Source organism: Erithacus rubecula, assembly GCF_903797595.1.
Source record: "Erithacus rubecula genome assembly, chromosome: 3".
Lineage (NCBI taxonomy): Eukaryota > Metazoa > Chordata > Aves > Passeriformes > Muscicapidae > Erithacus > Erithacus rubecula.
Genome location: NC_136689.1, coordinates 62397580 through 62413180, shown reverse-complemented (window position 1 = coordinate 62413180; position 15601 = coordinate 62397580). Strand labels below are relative to the sequence as shown.

General features: G+C 44.0%; 1 protein-coding gene across 6 annotated transcripts in view; it reads left to right on the top strand.

The window, feature by feature from the left end:
* The window catches only part of PHACTR1 (phosphatase and actin regulator 1), a 294356-nt gene extending 287289 nt beyond the window's left edge, over positions 1–7067 (top strand). For all 6 annotated transcript variants that reach the window (XM_079299943.1, XM_079299944.1, XM_079299945.1 and 3 more), the window contains 3 exons: positions 1351–1491; positions 4724–4800; positions 6923–7067. In XM_079299943.1, the coding sequence (XP_079156069.1) occupies positions 1351–1491; positions 4724–4800; positions 6923–6938 (234 nt within the window). In that variant the 3' untranslated portion in view covers positions 6939–7067. The remainder of the gene's footprint in view (positions 1–1350; positions 1492–4723; positions 4801–6922) is intronic.
* The last annotated feature ends 8534 nt before the right edge of the window (positions 7068–15601 follow it).

Genomic DNA, 15601 nt, shown 5'->3' with positions numbered 1-15601 from the left:
CTAAAGAAAGAAGAGAAAGACAACCTACCATGCCAAGAACAAGCACACAGACTACAGCCAGATGCAGGATAGGGCAGTGGAGCTCCACCCAAGTGCTGAAGAAAGGAGGGATTTTTCATCCTTCACTTTGTATCCTGGCTGTTTTAACTCACAATTCTCCCTAGAAGATGAAATGCAGGGAAATGAGATACTTAATTTGGAAGAAAGGTGGATTCAGGGGCATAAATAATGTGGCAGAATAGAATCTCAAGCATTTTATTAAATATTTAGACCTGTCACCCTTCACAAGGGTAAAGTCTTCCAAACCCATCTATTTCTAGTGAGTGGGAAGAGCATGATACACTGCGTAGGAAATTATTATCAGGATATTATTTTTCCTGATGTAACCTGGTTACAAATGTTGTACTCTAACAGTGAAACTTTTCAGCTAATCTACAGCCACATGCACACATTTATGTAGCACCTTCAGAAACAATTGTGTAATTGCTTTTGACATTCACCAACATGCTGTGCATCCAAGGAGAATTGATCCCTGAAAACCAGCTCCTGTCCCTGCCCATGTAACTGGCTGTGTGACACGTGGACTATCAGCACATTAATTTAAGAGAAGTTTTTCACTGTGGCTGCCTATTCTGCTGTGGAATTTAAAAGAAATGCTTGAAACAATGAAGATGCTTTTCTGACGTGATACAATCCACCATCGCCATTTCTTTTGGCTTGTAGCATGCAACATTAACTTTTAAAAGTCAAATACACTGTGATACAAACATCTGTCAATAGATGCAGTTAAAAGTTCAATGGGTACTAATCATCCTGCCTGTCTTTTCTGGAGGTCAGGACACATCTGCAGAATATCAGTATGGTAAAGAAAGTTGTTTTTCACCTTTTGCATGTAATTCATGGCAGGAGCCTCTCTGTGCCTTGGCCTGACTCCTCTCAGGCAGTGCAAAACTACAGGCAACAGCAGCAGAGGGCTGAAAAGTGCAGGTGATTGTAGAGTTGTGTTGTGGTCTTTGTCTCTTCCTGGGACATCAGACTAGGAGACTTGCTTGCCTTACTTCTCATTTCTGCCAGGAGTGATCAACCTTTGGGAATCAGCAGCCACAGCAGCTTCCCAAAGAACAGTGGGCTGCTCTGGCAGCAAGGTGAGACAATATTCAAGGTGTCATAACAAGAGGGCATTTCCCAGGTAGCAGTTCTGTGAAAGGCAGATAAAAACAAAGCGCTGGGAATGTCCAAACACTCTTAGTACCATAACAGCAGTTGCAGTAACATAAACCCCCAAGCAGCACTCTGTAGGGAAAAAGCCAAGTCCTGATGTTCTTTTCCACACCTTCCTCAAACCTGCAGCTGAGTCAAAGGCCCACGGTAGAAGAGCTGCGTGAGAGGAAGATCCTCATCCGCTTCAGCGACTACGTGGAGGTGGCGGACGCGCAGGACTACGACAGGAGGGCGGACAAGCCCTGGACACGACTCACAGCCGCCGACAAAGTAAGTGCAGCAGCTCTGGGAGAGCCTTGGCCTGAACACCCAGAGCACATCGTGGCAAACAGCATCCCTTGGGTCCCACGGGTCCCGTGGCTGTCAAGGAATAAACATCCACCTGACATCCCTTCCCAACACAACTGGGGTTTTTTCCCATTTTGAGGTTTGGTGTTTTTTTGTTTGAAGCATAAATCTTTGGCAAGGAGGTTCCTATATGCATGGAAACCAGGAGAGGGAAGGAAGCTCAAGCCCCTTGGGGAAAGGTCTCAATGACAGCCCTGTTATTTGTTTGTTGGTTTTGGTCCTACCACATTATGCTGCCAGGTGAGAGCTCTGGCAAGACTTAGCAGCGAGACAGAAGCATGTGGCAGAATGGCTGTGCCAGGACAGGACAGGCTTGGGTGTGAAAATGCCAGCAGATCAATTTGGCAAAGGTGCCTCCATCCCTTCAAAGCCAGGTCACTTCTCTCCAGTGGGTTACAACAGGGGTCCTTGCTCAGGATTTCTGCCACAGAGTATTTTAAGCACTGAACTGAAATCACAGAAGACCTGCAGATGAAAAAATTACACACATTTGGTATTGATGGCAGTGCCCTCAGAGCACTGGTGGAATTTCTAGTAAACAGTGTCTCTGGTGTTGACATTGATGGCAAAGGGATTAAATTGCTTGCAAATTATATCAGTCACATCCTGAGAGTCTTAATGGGACCTCAGGAAAAATATTTAATGATTTTATGGATGTTGTAAGAAGTGAGGACTATGAGGCTCAGTGATTCAGTCATGAATCTTGTAGTCACTCTATGAGGCCCTTTTAATTTTAAAGACTTTCAGATACCTGAATTCAAGCCTTGACTGGTTTTTTGCCATGAAACTCACTCATTTAGCAATGGGGAGCATGACATCCAATGTTTAGAGCATTAGCAGAATTTCCAGCCACACCAGTAATCTGTGGTGCTCTTGGTTTTAATCACAAAGGACAGTGTGTTATACTTGTATAATTCAACCAAAGGACTTGTATAGTTCTCTGATGTTGTTCTCCTCCTTGATGGAGGGATTTTTTTCAGTTTAGCTTTGGTTAAGTTAATGTAGCACAAACTAATTTGAAAAAAAAGAAAAACTTCCTCAGGACTGTCCATAGACCATAATATGCTGGTTAAGTTGAGCTTTTCTCATTTTACCTCACCATGTTTGACAAGATATTAGTCAACTGACTTAGCTTTATTCTCTTAATTGTTTGATGAGGAAGGGAGTAAATCTCCCAACTGGTTCTACAGCCTTTGAGAGATCCCTGTCTGGGATGAAAGGCATGAAGAAACTTCAGCTGGGTGTGGAGATTTGATGTCCTATGACATCCTATGTCTCTGAAAAGAACAAGCATTAAATACCACTATTAAATGTAACCCAGTAAAGATTTAGTATTAAGACAGAGTATTTGATGTCGCTTTTTCATTTTTTTATGATGCATGCACAAGTTCGGTAGTGAGAGAAAAGGGTAACCTTTTTTCAGCAAAGCACCATCAGAAGAAGAGATGTTTGTCATTCTAGTATTAATGCCCTTTATGGCATAAGGAAGCAGACAGATTGGTTTTTGTTTGGGTCTTGTGGGCAGTATTCTGATTTCTGCCATTCAGGTGACCTGCTTTTCCTCAACACTAAGTCCACTGTTGGAAAAAATTGCCAGACAAATTGAAACAAAGCTGCATCATCCCAGATAGGATTATTTTCTTCCAGAGCTGTGATTCAATAGCTGTCTTCACTGGTCAGCACAGACCAGATTTATTGCAAAAACAGATTTTAGCAATGGGCTTTTCTGTTTGCCAGTAAATCTTGCTCTGTGTGGTGGATGGAGGGAACTGCCTCCAGTCAGAGTTTGTCTTTAGCAGGTCTGACTCTTAAGGGAAGGAAAAGGGCATTTTTGCATCTCTCCAACAGATGAAGGATGGAGAGGGGAATAGATCTCAGTCCCTGTGGAAGTCAACCACCCCTGTGGCCTCCTTCACAGTCACTTCAGTAGCAGATTGGTCTGCTGGAGATGCTGCATAGCCATCACTCTGTCCTGATGGATGAGAGTGCCTGACAGGCTCTTCTAAGGGAAATAAGAAACCAAAGCTATGGAGAAGGAGCAGAAAGGGCCTTTTCTGTACAAAAACACTTGCAAAATCCATCACTTGGGGTTTGTCAAAGCAAAGGTGGCTGCTGACTGGAGCAGGGGCTGTTACAAAAGTTCTGTTTTGGGCTTGTGCTACTCATACTGGTTTAGATTTCCTTCACTGAGAAAAATTCCTGACAGACACAAGGGGCACCCCCTTTTCACCTCTGATGCTGATGTTTTCAGCATCACACAGAAAGGCAGTACACACACCTCAGACCCATGGGAGCAGACACCTTACACATCCCCTCCAAATGCTCACAGTGAAATCACTTGTGAGCAACAAATATCATAGTACTGTTAGAGGTCTTGACTCTGAGCTTGGGACTTGACACCATCTCTACCACGCAGCTGAGTCCCTCCAAGTCACCCCCTCTGGTTTTTTATTCTTCAGTATTTCTCTTCCTGCCAGTGCCCCCTGGTTTTCTTTTCCTTCACAGGCAAGCCACAGAGGCTGAATACCACCACACCATGGCAGGTTTTCTGCTGGGTTAATCTGTCCAATCATTTCAATAAACAGCACAGCTGGGTCAGAAGGGAGGAGCAAGGCAGAAGGACACAGCCTGAGGCAGATAGAGGGCAGGGAGCCAGGTATCCCTCTTTCCTTCCCAAGTAAGATCAGACACTTTAGGTAATTTCACCTGAGGAAATTCAGGACCAATAAAGGCAGAAGACATCTCAAGCACAAGTCTGTCAGAATCTGGTCCCAGTCTAGTCCCAGTCCAGCTCTGGAATGATCAGAGTGTTTCACAAACTGCAGTGCACTTTTTTTTCCTCATGCTTGCACTACTTTGGATTTTGTACATGTAAATATTTATATAATAAGCCAGAATTTGATTCTGTATCTGCATTGTCTGTGTTACGTATTCAAATTGAGCTATTCCACCAAAGCATTTGTCTCTTCCCTTTATGTAATTTAGAACATGCTTATCTCTGTTCCTTCTCACATTTTAAGGTCTTTATGTTTGTCTTTGTCTCTCTGATAACGTTATCTCTTTGCTTTACTTTTAATACACAGTTTTGAGAAGAAAGTGAACTTATTTTAATCTTTCTCATTTATACATTTATGAGTTTCTTTGTCCTTTGCAGGCAGCCATTCGAAAAGAGCTTAATGAATTTAAAAGCTCTGAAATGGAAGTTCATGAATTAAGTAGGCATCTAACAAGGTAAGATGAGAGATTAATTTTTTAAGACTATAAATGAATACTGTTGTTAAAAAAAAAAAAAAAAACAAAGCCAGCAGCTGTTTCTCCAACATGCACTGAACACACCATGAGGTCTAGACAGCATTTAGAATTACAGGCTGTAAAAGCAGCTCACACAGACAAACACATGCTGCCCCATTATGTGGAGTTAGTTATGCAGGCACGTGCCATTTAATGAAGTATAACCTTTTTTTAAATCATCATGCTTCTTTCGAGATCAGAAGTTAAAAAATAGATGGTGTCAGAAGGAGGACAGGGAGCCCGTGTAGAGCATGTAGCAAAGTCTGAATGAGTGCACACTAAGCCCTGCTGTGTGTGCAGCTGTTCCACACCAGGCAGATCCCACCCACAGATCTCTCAGTCTTGTCCTCCACATCCAGCCACAAGTGATGCAGTGGGGCATGGCAAGATCCACACTGCAAGAGAGGCACTAGTACTTACACCTTGGGCTCTTTTTAGTTTTAAAGGTAGAGACTGAATGAATTATCCATGAGACCAAACCAACCACCTTCCTCTCTGACAGGCTAGGGCTGAAGTCAGGTCTTTGCATATCAACACTTTAAAGACAAGTGTTGGGTACTAAAGACAAGTGACAGTGGGATCTGGTGCAAAACTGGACCTGCCCTTGTATTAATGCATTCATCAGTTCAGTGCTCATGAAAAATGCAGGCAGTACTTTTAGGAAAAATACAGAAAAGCTTAAGGCACAATTAATTTTGTATTAGGGGATTTTGATGTGTATAAATTAATAATTATATTAAAATTCACCACATGCATTATGCATATATTACCTTGCAGAAACGATCTCCCTTCTCCATCCTAGCATGTGCTAGGCTGGTTGCAGTGGGGTTTGTAGTGATGGAGTGCTGCTAGAGACAAGCCAGCTGCTCCTGAGCCACAAGGTCTGGGAGAAGCCTTAGGATGTACAATTGGCCTAGATCTGTTGACCCCAGTGACTGAGCCTTTGAGGGACATTTGGCTCCTCCAGGGCGAGGTGACAAGTGTAGAAAGGATGAGGCTGCTTTAAAGGGGGTGTTGCTACAAGTAGTCAAGCTCCACTGAGAGCTCCACTGAATTCCATGAAGCCTTCAGCATCCCACAATATACAAACTGGTTTAGTTTTTCAGAAGTCTCTCCGCCTACTTGGCTTCTACAGGTTTCTGCACAGTATTTTCCTTCTCCTTCAGTGTTGGAGTGAGCAGTGACCTTTTAAATTTTGCATCTGAAAGCCACTGAGCAGTTTGGACTCAGTGGGTCTGGGCCAGGTGTGCAGAGAGCCACAACTCACATAACAGACACTGCAATAAGGGTTTGCCTCGACAACAGCAGGACTTACTGGTTCGACAAGTGGCTTTGGGAAATAGGCACTTGAAGGAAGCATGCTTAAACAAAAGAGAGTAATTCCTTTAAATAAACTTAGATAAATCACCATTATAAAGTCATTAGCAAGGTAATGAGCTCTTCATGTCATTAAGCAGTGGCAAGAGCAAAGAATGTGAGTGTCACTTTACTAGTGGGACACATTAATTAATTCATAATAGAGTGAAAAATCAAAGCTTAAAAGCCGTGTATTTGCAGATCTGACAAACCCAGGCCTTCTAACACAGGGTGCCTTGCAGGAAAGGTGGCCATTTTAGCTCTATTTGTCTCTTTAACCTCCAACATTAAGGAATAATCATGGTTAAACTGTACAGTAAATCTTCCTGGCAGAATAGCATAAGGTTTGTCTAAACCAGACAATTATTGTGGAATCAGGCCTTGTATGGCCTGGAAGAGAGTGAGCCTGATCTGCTGTCACCCACTCAGGGATCCCATAGGATGGACCCCAAGTGTATTAATGTCTCTGGTAGATTTTGGTGCAAACAACTTACACCTATGAACTGTGAGTATGGCAAGGGCCAAAGAAGTGTGAGTGTCTCTGTTTTGAGTCCTCTTGCCAGCATGGCTGATATCAATGCTGCAGGAATTGAACTGCCTAATGGTGTCACTGTAGCAATTAGTTCTCCTAATTTTTTTTTATGTGCAATGTACATGTGAGGATGTGATCTTACTGTTTCTCTTTTTTTTCCCCCTTGGGTTTTAGGTTTCATAGACCGTAGCAGATCAATTCTACCTGACTACTATGCCATCTTCAAAACATAATTAAAAGGAACCATAAGTGCTGGTATTATTCACTTCCCTGTTACGTACAATGTAAATCTTCCGAACTGCCTTTTTAAAAAAGAAAATAGTAGAAAAATAAATATTAAAAAAAAAGGAGAATTGTATTTACATGTGATGAGTACTGCAGCATCATCAGACCTGCTGGTTCAAGCTTCAGTAACAGAAAATACCCCTGGTGGGAAATCGTGCCAAGACTTGGCATCTATGTATAGGACTTTCCCGGCATGTGGATTTGCCATACGTGTTCAAGCCCAGCTGGTGGTGCAACCATTGTTGTCTTCAGGCACCCCTCATCCTGAGAAGCCTCTGTCATCAACCCTAGAGAGCCCTGAGATGGTGTTCTGGGAATCACTTGGCCTGGGTGAAGTCTCCAGAAGATGAGTCCCTGTGGCACTAAAGCACTTACACCAAACACTCCTTTCAAGCTGAGAGCACCTTATGAGGACAGTGAAGGAGCAAAACTCTCCATGGGCCAGCCCATCTGTGAATATCATCTCACTGGAAAGGCATTTCTTTCCCTGGAGAAGTTTTCAGCCAGTCAGTAGACATTGTTCAGCTTCCAAGTAGAAAAAGGTCTCGCCTCTGAAGAACAGGACTCCTTAGTGAAGGCTGCTTCAGTTCCACCAACTGTTTGTTTTCCATCTCTTTCAAGTATAATTTTCTAAACCCAGTTGTAAGCCCATTAGCAGTAAGTGACAAGAACACTGAGGACCAGCAAGCAAGCACCCATCTCTTCATGGTCACTGCATGGCATCTGCTGCACTTGTAGTTTGTCTTACACCCAAACCTCGTGACTGTGTGAGAGCCAACATGCCCCCGGCAGCAGGAAAGGCTGGGATTCCCCTCTGGCTCTGCAGGGGGACACAACAGGAGGGGCTGGAGTTTCCATGAAGGATGTCTATTGTCTCTGTATCAGGTGTCTCAAGAACTGATCCCAAACTCACACTGAGCAAAGCATGACAAAGTGGGTTACCTGGCCTAACAAAAGGAGTCTGGGGCATTCTTATGGATGGTGGGACTCATCACTGGTACCCACAGCTGAGGCATAAGGACAGCAATTCAGAGGTGTTCTGAATTTATTGGTTCTAACTTTGCTTTTAATTTGTTTTTATTATAGTGGTTTAACACACAGACTGACCAAGCAGAGCTCGGAGAGCTGGTCGCTCTGGGCCTGGTTTACTTGCCAACTTAAGCGTGTGCTCTACAGTAAGGAAGCACACACAGCCTCACTGCTTTCCAGGATATGTCTGACAGGTTTATTTGAACCTGAACACAGAATCACAGAATTACAGAATCACCAGGGTGGAAGATACCTTCAAGATCATTGAGCCCATGCCCCAACACCTCAACTAAACACAATTAAGTGCTTTTCTGAATTTGGCAATCACCTTCCAGAATTAAGTCCTTAACTAGTATAATGCCAGCAAGTTGGGGCAGACATTGTCAGGATTCCTTTCAAGCTCTTACAAAACATTATTGTACCATATTTGGGACAGTGGCTGAAAGCACTGTAGCAACATTACTGTAAGAAGTTCCAGATAATTATTTCAGGATACCTTTTCTTCCACTATAGCTGTTTTCCTCTGACAGTTTGAACAGAGAGGCCAAAGTTTTTTACTACAGAATAGTTATTTCTGTTATTCTTTTACTAATTTTTCTTTTCTCACTGTCTTCCATGTATCTACCCTCTCTTCTGTGCTCCCTGTCCAGCTCCCCCTGTTCCATGCTAACATCTCCCTTCACTGATTGCAGGCTGAGGTCTCTCATACTTGAGCATTTAATGGCCAGTGCAGTGTAGTGCCAACACTCCTGCCTCTTCTCAGGCCTCACCTCACTCCTCTGGATGCAGGAGTACAGCCAAGGGACCTGTGTGTGGCCCATGGAGTGGCTCTAGCCCCCAGCCTGCCCCAACAACCCTGGCAGAGAGGGTGACACCCTCCATCTGCTCTTGGTGGTGGCACTCAGTGCCTCACAGATTGGCTCTCCTTCAGAGAGAAGCAAAAGCCTTTCATTCTCATCCATGGCCATCCTTGCAATGCTGTGGGTTATAAGCTATTGAATGAGGATTGGCTGTTGTAGGATGGAATATCAAAGGAAAGTAAAAACCAGGTGGTTTCTGGTGCTTCCTGGACTGGGTGATGATTTCTGGGAAAACACACCGTGATCCCTGCATCACCAGCTCACACTTGCTTTAGATAGAAGTTGATCAGTAGTGAAAGTCTTCAGTGTGCAAATTTATCAGCTCAGTGCAGCAGAGGCAGAGAGCACGTAACATACCAGCCAGGAATACACTGCTTTGGGTTATCTTCATGAATAACTTCAGTCAGTGTTTATAAATTCATTCACATACATATGCACACAAGTTACAAGACTGCATCAGAGCTTTAAAACAAGGGAAAAAAGCCTTTATGCTTTTGACTGCACAGATGCTGCATTAGCAAAGGGCTCTGCAACACAGCTGTTCTGAAGAAGAAAATATCTTTGTGTTCCCAGCATGGATCTCACACCTGTCTGGCATTGCTAGCTTAGAGGATCACTGTGAAATGGAAGGGACACCATTTAAGGAGCAGTGGTGACAGGAATCACAGCACTTGGTAGGCTAGTGGGAGGAAAAGGTGAGGGTTTCCTTCACTTTTATTAATAAAATTAAGAGGAGGGATGTGGAAGTCACAGGCTGCTGCTGTCTGTCCATTGTAGTGCTGGAGTCCCCAGGGGGATGATCAGTCTGGGCACTGCCACTGTCCCTCACGGGCACAGCCCCAAGCAGTGCCCACACTGCCAGTCTGGCACCAAAATAAACTCTTGAGCACTGGCTGAGACACATAACAGCAAAGTTCTGGGTGATGGCCAAACATTCCCTAGCACCTTCATCCACATGAGCCCACGGCAGGTCCCTGCTGATCACTCAGAAAGTTGTCACACTCAGCCTTGCCCCATGATTTGTGCTCCCCAGGGTAGCTCCATGCAGCCATGCTTTTTTTTTTTCCCTTATTTCTTTGGGATTTTTTTTTACTTAACTCCTAGCTGAGCAGACACCAGGATGGAAGTGGAAGAATTGCCATATTTCTCCCCAGCTGGAAATAGAGCTTATTCCTGAAAAGGGAGAAGGGGAGGAAAAAGAAGCCATACAAGGAGTTTGGCACTGCAGTATCACCAAACTGACACTTCATCTGCTTTTAGCTTCAGTGGCTCTGGGTCATTAGTCAAGGTTTTCCACAGCAGCCTTTCAGGGCCTGAGCAGGGCACTGCATCCTCGGTGTGCATGCCCACCTCTGGCATCCCTGGGAAATTGCACACAGACTGGGAACTGCTGGTCCTTTTTTTTGTAAATCTGGTTTCTTGAGAATTGTTTTTTCATCTGTGAAAGCCATCTCTATAATGGCAAAGGAGCTGTGATTCTGTTGGTAGGAAAAAAAATCCAAACAACAGTCATGATTTCTCTCCTTTGACCTGGATGATGTGTAGGACACAATGATGGCATTCCTGCTAAAACTGTGTTAGCAGAGTCATCCTCATTCTGGTTGGAAGGAGATTAATAGTGGTAATAAAGAGATTATACCAGGTTTAGAGAATGAAAAAATCAACACAGAAAAAAATTACTATTCCAGTCATCCATCCCCAGAGATAATAATCTAGAGTCAAAGAATAGAAGCATTTTTGGTATAATCTACCAAATCCTGAATACTTAAAGTGTGCAAGTTTTTTGACATCTGTTCAGCAGCCTGCAGAATAATAAAGTAGAAATGGGGACTAAGGGACGGCTGAGATGATGATGGGGATAGGAAAAGCAGTTCCAAAATGTCCAGACAAAAATATTTTGATTGTTTGTGAAATGGTGTGATGGTGAGGAAGCCCAATAGCAGCATCGTCCCCCTACCCACACCTTCACCAGCAGAGGGTTGCAGGGACCTGGTGACAGCATCTGACTCAGAGGGAATCTGGGCATTGTGGCTTTTGCCCACCCTACACCCCACTGGGTGGGTACTTGCAGGCTGAAGAAGTTTCAGGCTGCAGATTTGCTGGGAAGGGGCTCAGGCGAACTTTTGTGTGAATACAATGGGCATTATCAGAAGAGAAGGAAGAGGTGAGGGAAAGAACATAATAGACTTTTAGCTATTTTATGTCAACTGAAAGCATTTAGTGAGCCCATTACACAAATATATCTCATCCTAATGCATGTATAACCACTGTACTCTGTCATCACTGCAACTACTCACAAAACTCACCCTTCCTTATTTCTACAGCACCACCTGTGCAATGCAAACACTATAAACCAAGAGAGGGGGAGCACTTCCAACATGCCTAGTGAAAAAAACCAGATGGGCAAGAGAATGGGGGCTCCCTAACGTGCCTGCAAATAAAATAACTTTGTATAAATAGCCATGGGAGATGACTAGGCTAATTTAAAAAATCAGGAAAGAAAAAGGGGACAAATTATTTTTCCCAGGTGTTCAGTCTGCTCGAGCTTGGAACAACTTCTGTAAACAAAGAGGAGGTGACGGGCACATTTCCTGCATTCCTGTGTGTCCCAGTTACTCCTGCACCAGTTGCATTTTCCAGTTGATATCCAAGTGTATGTATATAGTTTGTCTTTGTATAGGAGTGAGTGTGGTGGCTGTCAATCGTGATCTTCCAGTATTGTAATTTAACAGATTATGGCTGTATGAAAATGATGTAAATAACTAGAAAAAATTAAACTGGATCTCTATGTCCTAGTTTTTGTACATACTGAAACTGCATGGTATTTAAATTATTGTTTGTCTCTGATGTATGCAGTTTCTTAAAAAAAATTCATTTAAAAAAAAAAAAGTTTTCTTGTGCCTGTGTATTTTATCTCCCTCTGCCCCAGTGACTGACAGTGTAACACACAGAAGCAATCAAAGATGCCAGCCAGGCTCATCCACACCTCTGTGGGAGCAAAGCAGGAAAGGGAGACTTCCCAGAGCAGGTGAATGGGACAAATCAGATGAGCCCCAAGCACCGTGGCTGGGCTGCTGCAGATCACAAGGATGAGAGGTACCTCAGCTGCTGAAGGGTTCCCAGCACCACCCTAGTGAAGAGCAAATCCAGCAGTCTGCACTAGACACACACAGGCATCCAAACACCCCACAACCAAACCCCACCTGTCACCACACTGCTGCTGGTGCAGGCTGTGCTCTGCCAGGGCCAGCTGCCAGAGTCAATGTGCAGCCACCAAGCAGCACCAGCAAGTGCTGCTGCTGTTCAGCAGAGGGGCCATTCCTGCACATCCCTATCACACATCCCTGGTTTTTACCCTTCTTCCCCAAGTAGCTTCAGTGGGTGACAAGTTGAAGCCTCTGTGTGGTGAAAAAGGAGGGAAAGCTTTCACAAGAAGAATTACATACCTTCAGACAGGCTCACTGGCCTCCTGCAAGGGTGCCAGCTTTGCTGAACTTGACTTGAACTGACCAAATTCTGTTCCTTTCCCTTGGTGAGAGGGAAACACAACATGATCAAAACTCTGCTATTGGGCTTTTTTTGATTTGCTTCCATCTGGGTGACTTTTCACCTACCTCACAATCCTTGTTTGTGTGTGTTGGTATGTATTTCCACTCTGACAGCCAAGGATTTTGTGGCTATCCTGTGAGATGTGGATAAAAAAACACAATTGTAGGCTGTGACTAAAAATCCCCTTCTCCTATATCGAGTATGGCTTCCATAGCAGCAGTATATAGTGGTTTGGTTACATATGATAATTTATGTGCTTTAACAAGAAAATTATTGGTGAGAATACATTGTACAGAGAATGTGAGAACTCAGTCCAATCTCTTGCACTGAGACCTCTACAAAAGGGATGGGTTATGTTTTAATGGAAGCATTTCATAAAACCAGTCTTAGTGAAGGGATGTGTGTGTCTTCAGTGAAGTCAATGTAATTACTGGCAATCAAATTGCAATCCAATGCCACCTGTAGGCAGGGAACAGAGAAGGTTGGAAAAAAATCAATTCTCCATTTAACAGACACACCTGCACAAACACACTCTGCTCCTTGGCAGTGCCTAACTAAGAGCTCAGTGCCCTTAGCACAGATGTAGGGCTGGATTGCTTTGCCATCATCTTCCTCACCTTCATTTCTCCCCTTTGCTCCTTGGATCAAGGTTCCCAGACAACCAAGCCTGAAAACAAGTGTGGCCATATCCTGGTCACACAGTTGAGCTGCCCTGCTTCTGAGCAGTGGGAGCTCCTGGTGCAGCTTTCAGGGCAAGGTGCAGGCAGTGCAAAAGCACCCTCAGGCCACATGGGCCAGCAGCGCCTTCAAACGGAACAAAGCTGCTGACAGAATTCTTCCCTGAGTGGCAGAATGAACAAAAGCTTGGCTTTTAGGTAAATTTGTGCCACAGGAGCTGTGGTGTTCAGAAGGACATCTATGGCTGAAGCTGTCCCTTGTGAAGATGGCAGCTGATCTTCTGTCCACAGAACTCTGCTCTGTATCCCTGTTACTTTATGAGCCTTTGAATTACTGTATTTCAGCTACTTTTGTTTCCATGCTCTCCTGCTTTTCTTTCCATGCAGTCAGGCTCCTTAATAAAATCCAAACCAGTCATCACTTTTCAAGCATCATCCTCTGACATCTGCCATTACTTTGCTTATCTGGAGTTTCCATCACATTTGGACATCAGATGGAAAAGAATTGGTGCGTGCAGCAAGGGAGAGCCCAGACATGTGGCACCACTCTAAACTTCTCTGGAGAGAAAGAATGCCTTGAGGGGAGAACTGGATCAAATTAAGCTTATTTTTCTTGTTTGCAAAGCCCATGAAGATATTTGGCAGAGTGAAGCTTGACTTGAGGGGGAGAGCTTTCACTGTCCAAAATGAATGCCTCAGTGCTGTCTCTGGGGGGAAAAAAAAGCATAAAGTAAAAACACAAACAACAACCCAACACTTGTTGAGTTCTAAATGAACAATAAAGTATGCAGCAAGCAGTTACATACTCACCCAGTCAAGGTAAATATAATCATGTAAATAAAGAAAAAATACCTAATTTTCAATCTTCTCAGGAAAAATGAACATCAGGTAACTTGTTACTGCCGGGTGACATAGAGGTTAAAAGAAAACAAATAGCAAAGATAATCCCCCTTGCTCACCTCACTTAGCCAAAGACTTCAGTGGGAGGCTCAACTATGTGCAACATCAAAACATTCTGGTTTAGGAACTACTAGTACATAGTAGATAAATGACCAAACTTGGACTTCCCATTAGACATGCTAAGTTGGACACCACATCTATGGCACTGGTTGTAGTTCAAGAGGTCCAAGAATGCTCACCACTAACCCCAGGCTGGTGACAATGTCTGAGGGACAGACCCAGGCTTCCCTAGCACTGGACTCTGCTCCAGACTGGGACTTTAGAGGTTCCTTGCCTCAACTTTCCCCTGACCACTGCATGCTGGGGACAGTGGAAGCTCCCATTTTGCCATTCTGCTCCCTTGGGAAGCAGGGCTCTGAGCTGAAGCTTTACGTTCCACTGGGTGTATGAGCAATGAGCAACCAACAAAAATGAACTGAGCCCAAGTGAGCAGATTCATACTTCCAGTCTATTGGGAATTCAGGGCATCTTCTGCATAAACTGATTGCTTCATAAATCCACTGCTTAAATTTGTTAATGGATCCATTATGAAACACACAAAAGCTTCTCACCAGCAGTGAAGAAAGCATGGCATTAAATCACCAAGCACTCTCTTAAGAGCTCCCCTTCTTCAGCATAGCCCACAATAAACAATGACCTCTGCATTAAAGAAACACTCCTGATCCTTCTTCATACATGGAACTGAAAAAGCTACACGCAGACTTCAGCTGGACATTACAGTGGAGCAGCATTTGGGGATCCATCCCACATAAAATGGGATGTTTAAGTAAAATTGCTGTTGTTCATGTGGAAACACAAACTTTTTTTACTGTAAGGATGACCAAGTACAGGTTGCCCAAAGAGGTGTTAGACTCCCTCTCCTTGGAGACAGTCAGAAGCCACATGGACATGCTTGGTCCTGGGCAACCAGCTCTAGGTGGCCCTGCTTGGGCAGGGGAGGTAAGACATGGACTCCAGAGGTCCCTGCCAATTTCAGCCTTTCTATGGTTCTGTGTAAAAGCTGATCTCTCTCTTCTATGCAGCTCCAGGCCTGCCTACTGATAGAGAAAGGCTTCTTTAAATTGAAAAAAAAAAAAAAAAAAAAAAAAAAACCAAAAAAACCCCAAACTTACAGAGCTTTCAGTTAAACAGTAATTGGAGGAACACTCACTGGCAAGCCTGGAAGGAGGAACACTGACTGGCATTTCTAATCCTGATTCAGTGCACCTCTCTTCACAGAATATGAGTTATTGATTCTCTTTCAGGACTGAAACAGCTGAACACCCTCGGTGTCATTGCTGCTTGTTTGTAAATGACCAATTGATCTGCTGTGTAAAGGCCCCCAGTAAGGCACTGGCACCTCTGGGGTTGTGTGAACTGGCTGTGCAGCCGGGGGGATCCTTCACAGGGCAGTCTCTCAGACCACACCCATGGCTGCTGAAACACTTGAAACACTTGTGCATTGCATGTTACAGATGCAGGGTTGTTGTGTACAGAACTTGTGTCTTTCCTGT